This window comes from Didymosphaeria variabile (assembly GCF_027946475.1).
Source record: "Didymosphaeria variabile strain IMI 356815 chromosome Unknown scaffold_6, whole genome shotgun sequence".
Lineage (NCBI taxonomy): Eukaryota > Fungi > Ascomycota > Dothideomycetes > Pleosporales > Didymosphaeriaceae > Didymosphaeria > Didymosphaeria variabile.
The window spans coordinates 3,030,514-3,050,127 of record NW_026611625.1 but is presented as its reverse complement, the minus strand read 5'-3'; the positions used below and the strand labels follow the sequence as shown (position 1 = coordinate 3,050,127).

Below are 19,614 nucleotides of genomic sequence, written 5' to 3'. Positions count from 1 at the left end.
ACCTAAGAAAACCTATAAGGGTAGAAACAGACGCATCTAACTATATAATAGAAGTAATTCTTTTATAGCCAGATAGAGATAAGAAGTAGAGACTAGTGTTCTATTATTTATAAAAGTTCTTAGGAGTAGAACTTAATTACAACGTTTATAATAAGGAACTACTAGGGGTAGTAGACGCCTTTAAATAATAGGAAGCTTAACTTATAGGAGTGCGCTTTAAAACTAAGGTATAGATAGACTACTAAAACCTTACTAGCTTTATGTTAACTAAGAAGCTTAACAGATAATAAGTATAATAGGTAGAGTTCTTAGTAAACTTTAATTTTACTATTTACTATTAACTAGGAACGCTTAACGGCGCTATAGACGCCTTAAGCTAAAGATTAGACCTAATAGAGGATAAGGCTAACCTCTATAATACTGTATTATAAGCGCGTAAGGACGAAACATTAGAATATAACCAACTAAAAATTAAAGCTTGAGCAGCCTCTTTCTAGTATATAGGACTAGAGGTATATAACTTATAAGACTACTCCCAACTCTCTAAGGAATAAAGAGAAGAGTACGATCTATTCTAAAATAGTTTTAATAAAACCTAGAGGGACTACTAATAAAGGGTAATTATTAAAGACTAATACGCACCTATCTTAATTAGGAAGCTATATAAATCTAGGGAATAGGGGTACCTAGGCATTAAAGAAACAACGCGTTGTATTGCAAATAAATATGCTATCCCAAAACTTAAGCAAAAAGTTATAAAGGAAATAAGTAACTATTTAGTATATTATAAAAATAAGCCTAAAAGACATAAGCCTTATGGACTCCTATAACTACTGCCATCTATAGAGAGGCCATGGTAAAGCGTAATAATAGACTTTATAGTGAAGCTCCTAAAATTACTATAACTAGGAATAAAATGTATATGCGATACTATTATGGTTATAGTAGATTAACTTATAAAAGCTGCTAAGTTTAGACCTATAGAAAAGTCTATGTTAGTAGAAGAACTAGTATATAAGGTAGATAACGCGCTATTTACGGAATATAGCCTATCTAAAGAATTTATTACGGACTATAATAAACTCTTTATATCTAAATACTAGAATACGTTTACCGCAACGTTAGGAATATATAGAAAACTCTTAATAAGTTTCCACCCTTAAATAGATAGACAAATAGAATAAATAAACTAGATACTAAAATAGTACCTTTAGTTCTACGTAAATAAATAGTAAGATAATTAGGTAGAACTCTTGCCTATAGCGTAATTAGCGTATAATAGCTCTAAGTTAGGCTTAATAGGGTACTCTCCACACTATACTAACTATAGATATAAACTAATCGTTTATTAGAATCCTAGAGATATGGAAAGTCTTTCTATAGGAGCTTATAATAAAGCTTAGAAAATAAAGGAACTTTATAAAATCCTACGTAAAAGAATTACGCGAAAATCCCTTTCGGCATCTAAAAACGCAAATAAATAAAGGATTAAGGGACTAACCTTTAAGAAGGGGGATAAAGTTTTCCTATTATAAAAAAATCTAAAAACTAAAAGGTAAAGTAAAAAACTAGATTACCTATGGGTAGGCCCCTTTAAAATATAAGAAGTTAGAGGACTAGTTATAAACAAATTACTTCTACCTATAGGCACTAAAGTATATAACACCTTCTATAAAAACCTCCTAGAACCAGCACCGCTAGACGCTCTAATTAAGACCTAGCTAGAACTAGAAGACAATAAGTATAAAGTTAAGGATATTAAGAACCTAAAAATAGTTAAAGGTTAGTAGAGATACCTAGTTAAATAGAAAGGATGGCTAGAATAGTATAATATATAGGAGCTAATAAGAAACCTTATAAACTATAAGGAATTACTAGAGAACTTTTACTAAGAAAGGGGACACCCTTAGAAAGATTATATGCTAGTATAGTAGGAACTAGGTTAGGAAAAGTGGCGGTAAAAGCTAAAAGATTAAAAGAAGGGTTAGCCTACGGCTAGGTAGAATTAGTAAATAAAGGTAAAAATAGTAATAGTATATAAGTGCCACTAGAAGCCCTACTCTCTACTAAGCCCTTCTCTTGCAACTAATCTATCGCGTTAGTAATCTAGAGATTATAATAAGTAAAGGAATATTCCTTTACCTTAATCTTAGCTAACTCTAGTTTAAGGTAGGCGGTTTTAGTATATACCTAAAGAAGAGCTAACTACTTCTACTTCTTCTCTTTATAAACTAAGGTCTAATCGTCCTTAGGGACCTATAAGCTATAATTAGCGTAAGCTAAGATATAACTAGTATATTAACCTAAGGTCGCATTTACAAAACAGTGGAGTTTTAACTTCTAATAATACTTATAACTAAGTAATATCTTAAGGCTTTAGGATTTAACTTTTAGTACACGAGCACGACGTTTCTAAACTAATAAGTAAGGGGCTTTAGGCATGTTTAGGATGGAAAGGAAAATCTAGGTTAGGGTATAACCTAAGTAGGTAAGAGGGCTAGTGTACCTTTATACGTCTAATAGGCACTAACGGGCTAGCTACGCTATAGGAAGCTAGACTAGGGTATTAGGATAATACTCCTAAGGAGGGGGATAATATTATAATTATAGTAGGACTAAGTAAGGCAAGTGGGGAGGATTATACTTAGAATATTAGTAATAGAGGTAAGCTAGATTAAGCCCTATAGGCTAGCTAGATAGGTAGCTTATATTATCTATTACGTAATAAGGTCTAGTATAAGTAGGAGACCCTAGGGACCTTAAAGACCCTAGGGACCTTAGGAGGTCCTAGGATCTTAGAGTCTAGGCGGGATCTCCTAGATAATAAAAAATAGTATATAGTCTAAAGGGACTTTAGAATCTTTCCTATTCTTTATAGTTAAAATTCTATAGTTAAAATTAGAGCACATCTTCTACACTAAAATCTATTAGTCTTCTTATATAATTATTACCTTACCTTCTATAGTAAGGTTAGGATATTCTTTTACTCCCTTATTATTATTTATCCACTCTTATCTACTAAATACCTGCAAGGTCCAACCTAGGTTAGGTATATAGAAACCCCTTGTAACATCTTTCTATAGGAGCTTATAATAAAGCTTAGAAAATAAAGGAACTTTACAAAATCCTATATAAAAGAATTACACGAAAATCCCTCTTAGTATCTAAAAACGTAAATAAATAAAGGATTAAGGGACTAACCTTTAAGAAGGGGGATAAAGTTTTCCTATTATAAAAAAATCTAAAAACTAAAAGGTAAAGTAAAAAACTAGATTACCTATAGGTAGGCCCCTTTAAAATATAAGAAGTTAGAGAACTAGTTATAAATAAATTACTTCTACCTATAGGCACTAAAGTATATAATACCTTCTATAAAAACCTTCTAGAACTAGCACTACTAGACGCTCTAGTTAAGACCTAGCTAGAACTAGAAGATAATAAGTATAAAGTTAAGGATATTAAGAACCTAAAAATAGTTAAAGGTTAGTAGAGATACCTAGTTAAATAGAAAGGATAGCTAGAATAGTATAATATATAGGAGCTAATAAGAAACCTTATAAACTATAAGAAATTACTAGAGGACTTCTACTAAAAAAGGGGACACCCTTAGAAAGATTATACGCTAGTATAGTAGGAACTAGGTTAGAAAAAGTAGTAGTAAAAGCTAAAAGATTAAAAGAAGGATTAGCCTATAGCTAGATAGAATTAGTAAATAAAGGTAAAAATAGTAATAGTATATAGGTACTACTAGAAGCCCTACCCTCTACTAAGCCCTTCTCTTATAACTAATCTATCGCGTTAGTAACCTAGAGATTATAATAAGTAAAGGAATATTTCTTTACCTTAACCTTAGCTAACTCTAGTTTAAGGTAGGTAGTTTTAGTATACGCCTAAAGAAGAGTTAACTACTTTTACTTCTTCTCTTTATAAACTAAGGTCTAATTATCCTTAGGGACCTATAAGCTATAATTAGTATAAGCTAAGATATAACTAGTATATTAACCTAAGGTCGCGTCTATAAAATAGTAGAGTTTTAACTTCTAATAATACTTATAACTAAGCGATATCTTAAGGCTTTAGGATTTAACTTTTAGTATATAAGCACGACGTTTCTAAACTAATAAGTAAGGGGCTTTAGGCATATTTAGAATAGAAAGGAAAATCTAGGTTAGGGTATAACCTAAGTAGGTAAGAGGGCTAGCGTACCTTTATATATCTAATAGGCGCTAATAGGCTAGCCACGCTATAGGAAGCTAGACTAGGGTATTAGAATAATACTCCTAAGGAGGGGGATAATATTATAATTATAGTAGGACTAAGTAAGGTAAGTAGGGAGGATTATACTTAGAATATTAGTAATAGAGGTAAGCTAGATTAAAGCCCTATAGGCTAGCTAGATAGGTAGCTTATATTATCTATTATATAATAAGGTCTAGTATAAGTAGGAGACCCTAGGGACCTTAAAGACCCTAGGGACCTTAGGAGGTTCTAGGACCTTAGAGTCTAGATAGGATCTTCTAGATAATAAAAAATAGTATATAGTCTAAAGGAACTTTAGAATCTTTCCTATTCTTTATAGTTAAAATTCTATAGTTAAAATTAGAGTATATCTTCTATACTAAGATCTATTAGTCTTCTTATATAATTATTACCTTACCTTTTATAGTAAGGCTAGAATATTCTTATACCCTATTATTATTTATCTACTCTTATCCACTAAATACCCATAAGGTCCGGCCTAGGTTAGGTACGTGGAAACCCCTTATAATAGTAAAGCGCTAGTATTAAATAGCTATAAAGTAGTTAGGTTAGAAGTAGCTACTATATTTAGTTAATAAAGAGAGATAGCGTAGGCACTTATATATTTATAGGCGTATTTCCTATTAGTATTAATTCCTAGTAAGGGCGTTAATAGTAGTATACCTAAATTAATAATACTAGTAATAAACCCGTTTACCTTAGTAATTAAGTTATTATTATTATTATCTAACTTACTATTAATAACTTTAGTAGAGTTACCCTTCTATTACTTACTATACTACCTACTAGTAACTTTCTTATCCTTTAGTAGAACTTTCTTCTATTACTCCTTATATTAGTAAAGCTTATTATAGTTACTATAGACGTAGCTAATAAATATTAAGTTATATTTTTAATACTAGGTACACTTATTTACGTTAGTAGTAGTAGGTAAAAAGAATTTTTTACTAGACTATATAGTCTAGTATAATTACGCTATAGTTTAGTGCACTATATACATAGTTAAGGAGTTAGTAGTATCTAATAAATACTTTTTACTAATATTAAGTATCTTAGGCTTAATATCTTAAAAAGTAGTAAGCTAGTAGGTAGCTAGGTTATTAATAATATTATCTATTATATTAGGTAATATTACTAAGAAGAATAAACCCTTAATATTATTATTATTAAATATGGCTCTTATAGTAATAGCTATAGGCTAGGTTAATAACGTAGAGCACTTAGATATATAGGTCTAGCGCTAGTAAAATTTATTAAGGTAGAGGTAAAGGTTATTACTATTATAATATTATAGGTTTATAAGGCTATAAAATAGTAGGATTAATAATTAACTAGTATTATAGTTAAAGTAACTAGTTAGGTAATCCTATACCGCTAGTAATATCTTATAGTTAGCAACTTATTACGTTAAGTCGTTATAAACTAATAAGAGTATTATAATAAGAGTTTTAGTGTTATTAGTGTCCTATATATTAATTACCTTAGTATAAGTAGTTAGTATTACTATATCTATATTTATAGCTAATATAGGCCGTAGCTTCTTCTTTAAGATAACTAGCTATAGGCTAGTGTATTAGAAAGTAATTATCTATACTAAATAGTATTCTATAAAGTTATTACTATAGGTAGAAAGCTTTGGTAGTAATATAGGATTAAGCTTAAATAAGAATATTAATATTATAAGTATACGTTAGGGTTAGCGTATAACTTAAATTAATTAGGTAGGCGTTAATAAGGTCCTTAATAATAGTAGTGGTAATAGATATTATTAAAAAGCTCTTTTAGAGCGTAAGCCTTAAACTATATATTCTAGCCACTATTATAGTGGGTGTATTATATAGTAATTAATCTGCAGCTAGGGTATGCTGTAGGTATTAATTAGGTAGCTGAGTGCAGCAACGCAATGCAGTAGAATTACTAGTGGCGGTAAGCGTAGCGATGCCTACGGACGCATAGACGTGTAGCTAAGTAGAGCGTAAAGTAATGCTTAATATAGGTAGTAGAGCGCCGGGCTTATAACCTATTAAAGTAGTAGGCCAAAAACATACAGGAAAACATAAAGTTGAGTGTAAGAGTGATAAATTGGTTAGGCTCGGCGGAGCCTCTATATAGGGCTAGTGCCTAGGGCGGCACCTGCCAGCTGGTACGGAACGCCTTCCGCCAACAGAGACAACGACCATTACTATGTTCGGCGCGCATGTCATGCCTGGAGCCTTGTAGCCTGATATTGTGTATTAGGATAATGAGAGCAACCCTAGCTTCTCCCTTGGCTCTTTTATCTTTCCAGGACAGCATGATGTTCTTGTTTTCCCGCCACCTCAGCGCTGCGAGGTAGCTGGAGCCTCATCTAACACTTGGCGTTACAGCCCGGGTTTGACATGCAAAAAACATAACGCGGTTGCCAGGTCCTCCTTCTTCACACCGTGTAGAACAGGCACGCACAACCCATTTTTTCACGATACATCGTAGTAAAGCCCCGGTTCAGATCGTACCAATCGACGCTCGACATTCCAAAGATGGGTGTCGCAAGCGAGACCGAAACTGATGGTCGGTACAAAGCGCTTCGCAATCTTGAAAGTCATTCAGACTCGGACACAGATGTTGAGGACTGGGAGGACGGAGCAGATACACGACCAAGGCGGAGCAAGAGGAGGAATTTTTGGCGGAAGATTAAGCTATATCGGTGGATGCTCGACACAGCGCTGCTGCTTGTCATCGTAGGGTTCCTGGTGGAGAGGAGATGGAAACCGAGGAAGGGCCACCTCTACGAGCTGGCAGGAGATATGACGGGGTTTTCGCCTACCTGTACGGACAGGCACCTTTTGTTTGCACAGCAATACTAAGTCCCCGCAGTTTCTCAACAGATCGTCAGCTTCAAGCCGGACCCCATTTTCGCCCCGGAAAACGCATCAGACTTCTGGAGTAGAGAGACCCAGAAAGCATGGCTTGACATCGTCCCGGAAGGTCTCGGTTACGTTGAAGTCAAAGAGCCTTCCCAGTACTCCAACCTACCGAAGCCGATCCACGACTACACCAGCCAAGCCGTCTTCACGACGTCGATGACACACCAGCTACACTGCTTGTACACGATCTTAGATGCCTACAACACGGTTCGAGTCTCTGCAGCTCTGGGTTTCCAGAACGAAGTGAAGATGCCATGGCACATCGACCACTGCTTCGACTACATCAGACAGGCGATCATGTGTGCGGGAGATGTGGCGCTGGAAGGGGCTGCGACGACGTTCCCTGGCGACCCAATTACTGGCGAGGACCTTGGTGGGAGTGATGGATGGGATGCAAAGCATGTGTGCAAGGACTACAGTCAAGTGTACGAATATCTGGAAAAGCGGACGATCAATCACGTGAAGTGGATCAAATCGGAGGAATAATTAGGTGGCCTGCATGTGAAAGCGGAAAGTAGCAAGCTCATAGGCGACCTTGATTTTGACACAACGTGTGCCCACCTTCCAACCGGAGACGGCCCTCTGGTCCGCTGACGGCCGCGTGGGCGTGTGGAACCCGCAGCTGAGCTGGGCCTCTCCGGTACCAGCGATGAGACGGAATTCGCTTTGCTCCGATTCGTGCTGTGGGTGAAGGCTGTGCCTCGGCTGTTCCGCTTCTGTGCGCATCCTGGTCCATCAGCATCGCTACGAGCGGAGTCAGCGAGCGTGGCGCTACGACCATCAAAACGGCTGAAGCCACCACGGCACGGGTGCTAAATGCGCTGGACAGCTGCTCAAATGGCCGCCGCATCCCTCGACGAACGACCAACATCGGTCCCTGGGTTGCCGTCCTCCAGCGTCTCCACACATCTCCAGAACAGTGCATTAGCGGTGTGAGCGAAACGGCGGCGGCACTTTGAATTCCTCCGCTCGCGCTCTCCGGGGACACTGTTTACTTTACTTTCCGTTGCTGCCTCGGTGCTCAAGCTGCAGCCAGGTCGGTCGGCCGAGCTTCTCTTGTATACCAAGCCCAGGACTATCTTGCAAGGGTCAACCTCCCGTTTCAGGCCTTCTTGCGAGGTGCGTGCTCCAACTCCCACCAGCGACATAAAGGAGTGGAAGCCCTGGACTGTTGGCTAGCGTTATCTCACGCCCTTCAACTTTACTCAAGATAGCATACCGTCTTTCGAAAACCCATTCGCCTTTTTTTCTTCACTCAAGGCGACTGTTTGTGTTGCCAAGGAAGCGAGCTACATCACAGTGCACCATCACAGCATCGTAGCTCCCGTATTTGAAGAGTGGGACCCTGGAACCTCCTCTCAACTAAGGACATCAAGCGAGTTGGCTGCTTTGTCCACGCCTCACTAAAGCAGCGCACAAGGCGCGCCTATATACCACCAGCTCTAAGCGCTTTACTTGCCCACGTCTCCCACCATGGGTCTCGGCTCCTCACCCATCACCTTCGTCGTTGCAGGCGCCCTACTCTCCTACATTCTCTTCACCCGCCTCCAGCTATACCTCGCACGTCGAAGCTTCATCAGGCAAAATGGCTGCGAACCGTGCCCGAAACGCTACAACAAAGAACCCCTTCTAGGCTGGGATGTCGTCAAGGAGAATATCGCCAACAAGAATGAGCGCAAGATGCTCGAGCGCAACCAGAAACGCTTTCATGACATGGGCGTCAACACGTTCCTGAACAAGATGCTATACATGCCTATGATCATCACCTGCGAACCTGAAAACATCAAGACTATCCTAAGTCTCAAGTTCAAGGACTACAGCTTCGGTAACCGCAAGCATGCCTTTGGGCCGCTACTCGGCGACGGCATATTCAACAGCGATGGTGAGAAGTGGCACAACAGCAGGCATCTCCTCAGGCCCAACTTTGCGCGCGACCAGATTGCAGATTTGGAAGCCTTCGACCGCCACTTCAAGCTCATGCTCAAGCACATTCCCAGGGACGGTTCCACTGTCGATTTGCAGAATCTGTTTTTCAAGTTGACCATCGACTCGGCAACCGAATTCCTCTTCAACCACTCCACTAACTCGCTGCGCATGAGCGAGGACGACACCAACAATGAGGACGCCATCTTTGCCCGCGCCTTCCAATTCGCTCAGGATGACATCATCACTCGCCTTCGATGGAATGTCTTCAACTTCCTTCGCAAAAACAAGGAGGGCGAAGATGCGCTCAAGATCTGCCACGCTTATGTAGACAAGTTTGTTGAACAGGCCATACGGGAACACCAAGCCGAGAAACTTGCCGGCAAACCTGACGACGACCGATATGTCTTCATCAAGGAGCTGGTCAAGCAAACAAATGACAAGGAGCGCATTCGCAACGAGTTGATGAACATCCTTCTTGCAGGCCGCGACACAACTGCCAGTCTGCTCAGCAACATGTTCTTCCAGATCGCTCTGCGTCCTGACATCTGGGCGAAGTTGAGGGAAGAGGTAGCATCTTTGGAAGGCAGGCTCCCTACCTACGAGGAGTTGAGGAACTTGAAGTACCTCAAATGGTGTTTGAACGAATGTAAGTACAATGAAACCCTCCACTGCCGTGCGGGCATGCAGATGCTAACGGTCATTTAGCACTCCGTACCCACCCCGTCGTCCCTGGTAACTCCCGCTTTGCTATCAAAGATACCGTTCTTCCTCTTGGTGGCGGCGCCGACGGCAAAGCACCTCTCTTCGTCAACAAAGGCACCATCGTCGCGTACTCTCCATACGCCATGCACCGTCGTACCGATTTCTACGGTCCCGACGCAGAGGAGTACAAGCCTGAGCGCTGGGAGTCCCTGCGCCCTGGCTGGGAATACTTGCCCTTCAATGGCGGCCCACGGATCTGCCTTGGCCAGCAATATGCGCTCACTGAGGCGAGCTTTGTCACAGTCAGGCTGCTACAGGAGTTCAGCAAGATCGAGAGCAGGGATCCGAATGGCGGTCTTTGGGAGGAAGGTCTGACGCTGACGGTATGTTCTGGAAACGGTGTGCAGGTCGGATTGACGCCTGCGTGAGCGATGCGATTCTCGCGGCGATGGTTTTGCGATGGTATTTTTCATGGTCTGGATCGATCTTAGCGATAAGTATTGGCTTAGGGACAAATTGAGCAACCGTCATGGCTATGATGGTGTGCAAACGGTACTCGAGACTGAGGCTGTAGGCGTTGGTAGCGATCTTCTTCCGGAATAAATTCCTCATGATTCCCATTTTGGCCGAATACATACTGCGAAGTGACAGCGGCAAAGAAAATGACGTAATTAGCGATGGAACGATACGCAGCTGCCAGTCGCCCTTCGCTATCTGCTGAAAGGCAACGTGATCATAGTGAATGTTCAAGTGAGCGAATGCTTCCATCTCAGCATACAAAAAAACAATAGGAGTGGTCAGACAAGCAACACAGCGCGACCACTTTGGATCGATAACAGTTTTCGTATACCTCGTCTCCCATGTTATTTTACTTCTTCACTTATCACGTCTTGCATTTCCGGACCACCTCGAATGGACGCAGAAGCAAACAGTATAAGTAGATGCACGAGCAGTAACCGGCTCCTCAGACCGCCACACAGTGTAGCCAAAGAGACAAACGTCGCGTGCTATAATCTGTCCTCACAGCATACGAGCGATCAGCACATCCATGAACAAAGTGAATTTCGTAGTGTGGTCTCATCAATACCCGCCGTTCCAAAACCGACAGATGTATGTGTAACGCACGCTTGCGCCGGACGCTCTACCAACCCAATCATCCCTCGTATGCTATGTACCCAAAACGAGAAAGCGCCAGAATGCCTCCCAACCCTTGGAATATGAAACAACAAAACAATAGAAAGTAAAGGACTGGTCTCACCGCCTGACACTCCTTTTGCTCGGGCTTCGTAGGCTTTCCTCCTCTGTGCTTGGCAGCGCAGGCATAGTGTGTGCGTGTTGCAACATGGGCCGCTGGTCCATGTTTCCGTATGGCGTCATGTAAGGACCAGGGGTAGGCCAGCCGTTGTTATCGACCATGTATCCACCGCTGGGGTATCGCTGAGGCGTCTGCGGAACGGGCGGGTACTCGTGGTGTTGGGGGTGTGGTTGGGCTTTTTCGCGCCAGAAGCCGAAGGCCCAGTTGGAGAGGTTGAAGGAACCGAAGAGGATGATGGCTGTGAAAAGCTATTGGGGGAAAGAATCGTCAGCGAAGTCCTCATCAGGGAGGATAGACCCATGGAGGGGGTAAGGGACGGGTTGATGGACGGGTTCAGGCACTTGATATTGGCCCTGCGCGCTCATGGTGGCAACATGCTGCAGCTGGTCCGCTTGATCTGCTACAGCTGCACCAATCTTGTCGCGCTTCCAGTACAGGGAAAGGAGAAGGAGGGTAAATACCATAGACTTGTAGCTGAACTCCTCGACGAAGCTATTGAAGATCATAGCGAACGTCCGCGCCCCGACGCTGGCGCGCGCGACCTTGTATGCATCGCGCTCTTTGCACCGCTTCCAGTTCTGGCACAATGATTCGACGGCGGGCACTGGCTTCGGCTCGCAGCCATTGCGCTCGTACTCCGAGGCGCAGACGGCGATCTCGTGCATGATGTCGCGCACTTTGTTGCTTGCCTCGTTGTCAATGTCGGCCATGACGGCTGAGTAGACAACATATACGATCCACAGAAAGAAGAGGCCGAGGACTGCATTTACGATGAACTGCATATAGTAAGAGAGCACATTGGGCAGGTTCGGGTGTGCTTCGACCCATGCAAGGACGCCTGGAATCTTGGCCGCGAAACCGATTGCCGGCGCTGCCTGCTGGATGTTCTGGTCTTTGGTGGGCGATTCAGCATCTGAATCATACTCGCTGTGCCGCGTCCGCGACTTGTGCGCCCGTCGCTTCAGCACGCGGTTTTCCGCCTTCTTGGAATACGGCTTCTCCCGGGAGCTCTTCTCTTTGGAGGGGCTCTTGTTCCACGGCAAGCTCTTGAAGAAGCTGGACCGCTTCGAGGGACTCTTGCGCTCGCGCTCGCCATGCGTCAAGCCACCCATAGTGAGGGCTAGCTGCTGCGTCTCTGGTGTAGCAGCGTCGCTATCCTGCGCCGGTGTATCGTAGTTGGGGGTCTCCCCGCCGCTGCTATCGACGATGCTCTGCGGCGTTCGCAGGTCCCACACGTTCTTATTCTGTGGCGTCTGCGGTAGCGCCTTCTGGGTCGTCTGCGAAAACAGGAAGCGCTGGCCGTTCGGGTCGCTCAGCTTGGGGTGGTTCGGCGTCGCAAACGTGCTCTTGGACGGTGAATCGAAGACGGAATGTGTGCCTGCATCAGGATGGCCAAAAGGCGGCCCATCGTTCAGCTTCTGTACTTGCTCCTCGGATTGGGGATGGGACGACGCAAAGGAATCGATCTTACGCTTCTTGGCCGCATGCGAAATGAAGGGAGACTGCGAATCAACGGGACCGACGCGGTTGTCGTACTCAAAGTCCATGGGCACAATGGACTCGCGGTCACGGTAGCCAGGCATTTCGCAGGCTGGATGCGCTGTGTGGACGATAGGTGGTCGTGACAAATGGTCTTTGTGTTCAGGTGCACTCGGCGGTTGCTATGATGTCCCGCTCTGTAAACAAATTGAGCCTCTCGGGGGTCCGCGCCACACCAGTCAAGCCACAAGTGCAGGGGTTGGCCTGCGATCCAGTTCTCAACTTCCTCAACCTACGCTGGAGGGGGGCGTAGCACAGTGAGACGTGGAGGATATTGGGGCAGCTCTTATATGCAGCAGTGTTCATTGTTTCACGCTGAAAGTCTGATTGCGGGGCTGCGAAACTTGTCGAACCGACCCGCTGTGCCTTTCACCCTCTTTCTCAACGCGACACCCTTGCCCCACACGACCGACCATTCACATTTTCTTCACGAATCTGACAGGAGCAGTTGCTATACCGAACATGGTGACATCTTCGCGTAAGGATTCGTCTACCTAGTGAGGATGCACCATTCCTACAACGGTACATGCATTTTCCTAATCCGAACTGCTTGTACATCAAGAAAGAGCTCCACTTCCACGACACATGCAACTTCCATAATGGTAGCATCTACTAATCTTGCAGGAAGATCCTGGACGAAAGACCCTTTACGTGGCAAAGCAAACCAGTGCTACACCTTCCTACGACCTACTGAACCAAGTATTCTTGAACGCCTCTTGATGTAGCGGGCTCACTCATGAGATTATGTGAAGCTGTTGAAGTAGTTTGAACAAGTTCACGTTTATGGGCAAGCACCACTGTATATTTAAGGCGATCGCTTGATGTTAATCCAACCTTAAAGTATAAGAACGCAGATACAATATAACTTTCGTCGATTGAGTAGCGACTTTCTACCGATGCTACCGACGTTGAGCACGTCTATTTGCTATCCTCAGCCGCTTGATCTGATCCAACGGCGACAAGCACGCCTCCTGACGTATGACAAATATGCCACCCATATACCTATGCATCCATCAACTCCAAGGCCCGAACGACCTTTTGGAAAACAATATGAAACACTATAAATACGAGAGTGGCCTTTGTATCGGAAAGGCTAGGATTAGGGATCAAGACGAAGGGTCGCCGTCCCCACGTTCTGCACCGAATGACCACCAGTCCCAACCGAACGCCCCGATGCAAGAAATATAACAAAGGGAACAACAACCGTAATCGTAAATCTACTGCGTAGGCTGGTGCTGCCCTATGCGGTCTACCATGCTTACATTCCCAATGTGCTTATGATCGAGGTCGCTTCCACCATTCGCCAGAGCTTCAACACGAGGCGCAGGCTCAATTTCGTCATCATCATCCACTGATCGATCACTCTCATCCGGTTTGAGCGTCGCCATGCTTGCGTCCAGTGGCGACATGGGTTCCAATGCAGGTAGCGCAAAAGCTTGTGGCGGCTCGATCGCGATTCTGGGGGGTGATGGCGTGGAGCGGTCGGCGCTTGTTGAAGCGGGCGCATTGGGCACAGAGTCAGGAGCAGCTTTACCTTCTGCGACGTTTTCTATATGCTGAGGATTGTCACTGCCCTTGCCTTCCTCTTTCGTTATGACTTCTGCTAAGCTGCGGAAATTGAACATAGGTTCGGTGCCCGGTGTACCTTGGGGAGGAGTGTCATTTTCGACATCCAGACTAATACCTGATGCATTGGGACTTGGGCCGAATGACGAAGTGGAAGCACCGAAATTTCCTTGGCCATCATTCTGCAGCGATCCCTGCAGCGATTCGGCAAAGGAGGATGCCGATGAGGAGGCATTTGAAAGATTGCGCAAGGCCGAACGGTGAGATGCCTGCTCACCACCAAAGGAATCGGCAGTGGGAGAAATTCCTGTACCACTTCCTTCCCTTTGTAAAGATGTGTTCAGGGTAGATCGGCTCTGCTCTAGATGCTTCTGTGGATCGTCCTTGGAAGACGAAGCATTAAGTGTGGATGTCGGCTCATTCAATGGGTTAAAACCTGCGTATCCTCCCGACCGGTCAACCGCTTTTCCTTTCCCTGCAGCGGAAGACGAGCTGCCCGTGAAGTCGTCTTCAGCACCGTCCTGGTTTGGGCTCATAAAAAAACCACTTTTACGCGCAGCTTTGTCGGCCTTCTTTGCCTCTTTTGCCTTCTTTTTCTCCTCTTTCTTCGCTTCTTTAGCAGCCTCTTTTTCCTCCTTTTTCTTGCGTTCCTCTTCAGCAGCGAGCGAGAGCCTGATAGCTTCCATCATCATAAGATCTTCAAGGTCTTCCAGCCTATTTCCTCGGCGAGAACTCTGCCGGTTAGAAGTTAAGTCGCTTTGGCCATCGTTGCGGCTGGAAGATCCTTGCGCTGCCGCTGCCGCAAGTAGGGCATTAACATCTCCACGGGGCGTCCCGTTCCCACTGGTGCTGGCGCTGTCACTACCAAACATCGTTCGTCGTCGCCGTCCAAGGCTAAAACCTCGGTTGTCGGATTGCATGTTGCCCATCATATATGCAGCGTTGTGCAGCGCTGTCGCTGCGGCAGCTCGACGCAGGGCATGAGCTCTTGCATCGGCCAATTTCTTTGCCCAGTCGGGTCGAACGCGATCCGTAGTGATGACTGATGCGTCTGTGGCTGCAAGTGAGCCTGCTCTTCTCCGGCCAGGTGATGTGAGTCCCTGAGAATTCAGGGAAGACGTTGATGACATCGCCGAAGCAGCATTTGCTATACCTGAGCCAGCAAAGACTAGTCCTCGCCTAAATGGTGGGGGTTCGTAGGTAATTCCAAATTCGGGTTGTACACAGAATGGACAGCATGCCGGCTCAGAGACCAACATGCCATCCTCTTGCGGCTCTGGTGGGGGACTGCCTGCATCGTTCGAATCGGCATGATGCTCCGGTGGATGAGGGTCTGGCCTCTTGATCTGTACAAAACATTCAGAGCAGATGGGCTGGTCGCAACACCGGGTTTTGTTTAGATAGGGAGGATAGTAGAGAAAGCAAATAGGGCATTCTGAGGCGTCCTTGTACAGGAATACTTCAAGACGCTGGCCATTGACGTAGGGATCTTTGGGAAGCTGAACCTCCTGGGGAGCCATTTCAATTTGAGAGGCATTGCGGGATCCTGATGTAAGGGCAGCAAGAGTTTTCGCCCGGCCACGGAAGAACGGAGATGGTGAGGGTGAATTTGCAATCGGAGACGTCGGTGAGGGGAGGGAGAAAGCGGGATGTGATGCAGTGAGGTTCGCAGAGCGGTCGGAAGCCTGCGAGATGGTGCGCCCGCCCATAGGAACGGTGAGATTGTTTAAATTTTGATTCGAGGTGCGAGGATTCCATTCGGTGCTGAGGTTGTTCGGGCGCGGTGGCTCTTCTTCTGGGATCTCGTCGGGCGCGGGAAGGGGCTTGTCATTGACTACAGCTACCAATTGATGCTCAGTCCATGTGTCCTCGTGATCGTTGAGACCCTTCCAGAAAGGCGCCAGCCGGCGCTCTATCTGAAAGTATGTGAGATGTGATGATCAAGTAGCCTCAACGGTACATACCTGCAATTGCCGGACCACAGGCTTGCTGAAGTCTTCGGGGCCAGTGTAGGTGCCTAAAGTGACCAGATAGCCTCCATCTACTCCCTCCTCGCGGATACTGCGCTCCCGGTCCTGCGCCCGCTGCTGCCGCTCTTTCTCCAGCTTCCGCGCCTCTCGCTCCGCCTTGGTTTCGCGCCTAGGTTCTAATGCCGTGTCCCGGTCAGAGCTGGCCCCAATGCCCAAGAACGAGAGGTCTGGCCTGCTTCCACGTCCACTTCGAGCGTTCCCGTATACGCCGCTACCGGATCTGCCGTGCCGCGTGAACTCCTCCGGCCCGGATGCGGTGGGTGAGCTGGGTTGGCGGTTGTTCGACGGGCGCCCTGTACCGCGAGAGGACGCGGGTCGCGATTCCTTTGCCTGACTGTTTCCCATTGTGATGGCGTATCTCTGCGCGCGTGCGGACGATTTTGAGGAGGCGGGCGATGCACCGAGGCAACCGACGAAGCAACAGAGTAGATAAGCAAGGGCAACAGATTATCAGCTGTGCTAGCACGCGATATCCTTCCCTGTCTGTTAATTGGAGCGAGCGAGAGGATGTCGAGGGGTGCGAGAGATAGCGCGTGTCACAAGGACATGATAATATGGCGTGTATGCACAGCGCTGCTCACAAGGTCAATGGTGCTATCGCGGGAGCCTCCGGTCGCACGGCGAGCGCGGGCGTGCATGGACGGGGGCTCTGGTGAATAGAAATGGCGACAGCAGCGACGAGTGTTTGGGCGCTGAGGTGGGCAAAGCAGAAGGGCGAGGGAGGCCAGGATGATGTATGCGTCTTGGCACGTCCAAGTTATGGGTGTGAGCCGTGGCGGGGAAGGCGCAAGGTCCAGGGCTGGAGCCAGCTCACATGCCATTCACCAACACGTCCCTGTTCGTTCGCATGGGCTGCCAGGGCATCCACGCCTAGGCAAGACAAACGCGCGCTGAGACAGCCTGCCTTTGTGACGCAGCTGTGCAGCGACTACTTGGAGCTTGCTATGCTTAGTTCCCCTGGGCCCCGCCTCTCGGCCTACCCGGGCAGTTCAGCTATTGCATTCAACAACCACACAAATACACCGCGCCGCATTCGGAGATTCCAAACTGCCAGAAGCCAACGGTCCCAACAAGCCTGTCCACGATGGGCTCATCTCGCAAGACTGACGTGGATTATGCGACCCACAACGGGCAACCCGTAGCAGCCCAAAGTGAGGCTTGAGCTCGCATCGATGACGAGCTACACTAGCCCTTACTAAGACAGGCATTGGCAGCAGACATTTCCCTTTTCCTAGCCATTTGGGATGCGCGCACCGTCTGATACGGTTTGTGCAAGCTCGATCCGGGCGAGCGAAACGCCGCAAATAGATGTTCGGCTAACATTTTGCTACTGTGGTATGTCTACCATGTGCGTCGGCACAGCTGCCTCAATGCATTTACACATGCTACCATGGTAATCAGACAGTGCCAAACTCCCACGACGATGCCCAATGGTATTTCTCTCCAGGCCCAGTGATCTGCTCATCAAGACGACCCCACTCAGGGCTTGCGCGGGATTTTCATCAGCATGTGACGCCCCTGTATGGATAAGACAACTTACTGGTTGATTCCGTCAACGTAATCCTGGGCTTCAATGGCAATGCAACCATCGCGCGGGATGAATTTGTCCTGGCCTGCGACACCCTGGGTGCTCTTGAACTCGCTCTTCCCATCATTCCAGTTGCACGTGTACAGAACAACTGCATCCTGGTCGGTGGTGAGCTCAGCCTTGATGCCGCTGAACGCACTGCTGAGAGTGAGCGCAACATCTTTCTTGTTTCTCTTGTTGTTAAAGGCCAAAGCGCCGTTGTATCCGTGGCAGCCGCTACCGCAGTGGTTCTCAAACCCGACTTCGCCTGATGCAAATCCAAGCTGGTGAGGCGCGCTCCAGAAATCATCAATACTGTTTTTGGTGATATTCGCGATCTCACCAGTGGGCAAAGCGTTCTGGTCCGCCACCAATGCCCGCTTTGCGGTCGGTGCATACAGAGTGTGGTTCCAGACGGTCCTGTTCGTTGGGTTCTTGAATGCATCAAGCTGGAAGTAGGTGTGCTGCGTGAGCATAACAGGTGTTCTCTGTTGCGGCGAGATAGCATCCATCACGATACTCCATTTATTTTTCGAAACCGAGTAGGTCACACTAGCATCGACGTCTCCCATCATGCCGAGGCTCGAGTTGGATGGGTCGTGGATTGAGAACGTTATCGATGAATTGGTCACATTGGTGACATTCCAAACTCGGTAAGACCAGTTGTTGGTTCCACTGTGAAGGGTGTTTGGACCGTCGTTCTTCTCGGTGTGGTATGTCACACCGTCAAGAGTGTAGGTGCCGTTTCCGATACGATTGACATAGCGCCCGGGGATAGCATTGTAGACTGGGTGTCCGGGGTCCACAGCTATTTCGTAGTCAGAAAAGACACTCAGCTGATGGTCGGAGACGTACGGTAGTAGGAGGTGTTGTCGTAACCAAGTACGATGTCAGTCTCGACGCCGTTCTTATCTGTGCGTGTCAGCGACGAATCATACCCTGGAGTCGGTCACTTCACCCTTTACAAAAAGATTCGTAAGAGTAGCAGCGTAGGGAATGAACTGTAGACAGTAAGCAGTCGCGCGCCTTTAATGTATCAACGGGAACTATCGCGCTATGAGAGTATCCTCAATGGTGTAGCGAGAATAGGTGCGTGGATTTGAGGGGGAATGATGGTACCTGAGCCCTGATGCCCGGGGCCGTGAGAGTAAATTTTCCATCCGCGTCAGGCTGCGGCTTGGGTTTGTGACTCCCCGGGAGTGCTGCAGCAGAAGCTGCAATCGCGAGCAGAGCGCCAGAGGTCTTCATTGTGGATGTGGATAGAGTCCCCAGAATGCACGAAAGAGTGGAGCAAGGTTCCCTTTAGCTGGCTCCATTGACGATTTATATATTATACAAGAGCTGCAGGCCCGCTCCTACCAGCGCGAAGATTCATCTGTCGAAGTGGCTCATCAATCCCGGCTCTATGTGCTGGGCCAACTGTACTGTCGGTCCGGCCGCCACAATTAAATTTTTTAATATGCGTGAGATGTACCCCAGTACTTGCAGGCCCAAGCTGATGTGAGAGGTTCATGATTGGAACGCCGCCATTCGCAATGCGCCGCGATGCAGGAACGCAGATTCTGGAAGCGAAGGAACAGGCTCAATTAGAGCTAATGTGGAGTTGTGGAGGAATGGTTCCTTGCGGTGCCGGATGGAATTCCCTTCGAACCGGCAGGGCGGGCACGTGTAGAACCCTTGAGAGGACTAGTATAGCTTCCTCCGGTTTGAGTCCATCCCGCTTCCCTACCTTTCTACCAATCTGTACAGAATAACACTCGCATGGCGTCAGCTACCAAGACAACCGAAGCCTGCACGTCGGATCAG

General features: G+C 46.4%; 5 protein-coding genes across 5 annotated transcripts; 2 read left to right on the top strand and 3 right to left on the bottom strand.

Moving 5' to 3' along the window:
- Positions 1-6,776: 6,776 nt before the first annotated feature.
- On the top strand, positions 6,777-7,649 carry N0V89_008913 (uncharacterized protein; the record flags this gene model as incomplete). The annotated part of the gene is made up of 2 exons (XM_056217666.1): positions 6,777-7,065; positions 7,114-7,649. The coding sequence occupies 2 exons, from the start codon at positions 6,777-6,779 to the stop codon at positions 7,647-7,649; spliced, it is 825 nt and encodes a 274-aa protein (XP_056069222.1).
- Positions 7,650-8,636: 987 nt separating this feature from the next.
- On the top strand, positions 8,637-10,219 carry N0V89_008912 (uncharacterized protein; the record flags this gene model as incomplete). Its single annotated transcript, XM_056217665.1, has 2 exons — positions 8,637-9,735; positions 9,795-10,219. The coding sequence occupies 2 exons, from the start codon at positions 8,637-8,639 to the stop codon at positions 10,217-10,219; spliced, it is 1,524 nt and encodes a 507-aa protein (XP_056069221.1).
- A 1,135-nt stretch (positions 10,220-11,354) lies between these two features.
- Positions 11,355-12,689, bottom strand: N0V89_008911 (uncharacterized protein; the record flags this gene model as incomplete). Its single annotated transcript, XM_056217664.1, has 1 exon — positions 11,355-12,689. The coding sequence occupies one exon, from the start codon at positions 12,687-12,689 to the stop codon at positions 11,355-11,357; it is 1,335 nt and encodes a 444-aa protein (XP_056069220.1).
- A 1,173-nt stretch (positions 12,690-13,862) lies between these two features.
- SIP5 (SNF1-interacting protein) lies at positions 13,863-16,586 on the bottom strand (the record flags this gene model as incomplete). The annotated part of the gene is made up of 2 exons (XM_056217663.1): positions 13,863-16,127; positions 16,176-16,586. 2 exons carry the CDS (start codon positions 16,584-16,586, stop codon positions 13,863-13,865), a joined length of 2,676 nt encoding a protein of 891 aa, XP_056069219.1.
- Positions 16,587-17,777: 1,191 nt separating this feature from the next.
- On the bottom strand, positions 17,778-19,056 carry N0V89_008909 (uncharacterized protein; the record flags this gene model as incomplete). Its single annotated transcript, XM_056217662.1, has 4 exons — positions 17,778-18,616; positions 18,664-18,720; positions 18,767-18,809; positions 18,928-19,056. The coding sequence occupies 4 exons, from the start codon at positions 19,054-19,056 to the stop codon at positions 17,778-17,780; spliced, it is 1,068 nt and encodes a 355-aa protein (XP_056069218.1).
- Between the last annotated feature and the right edge of the window lie 558 nt (positions 19,057-19,614).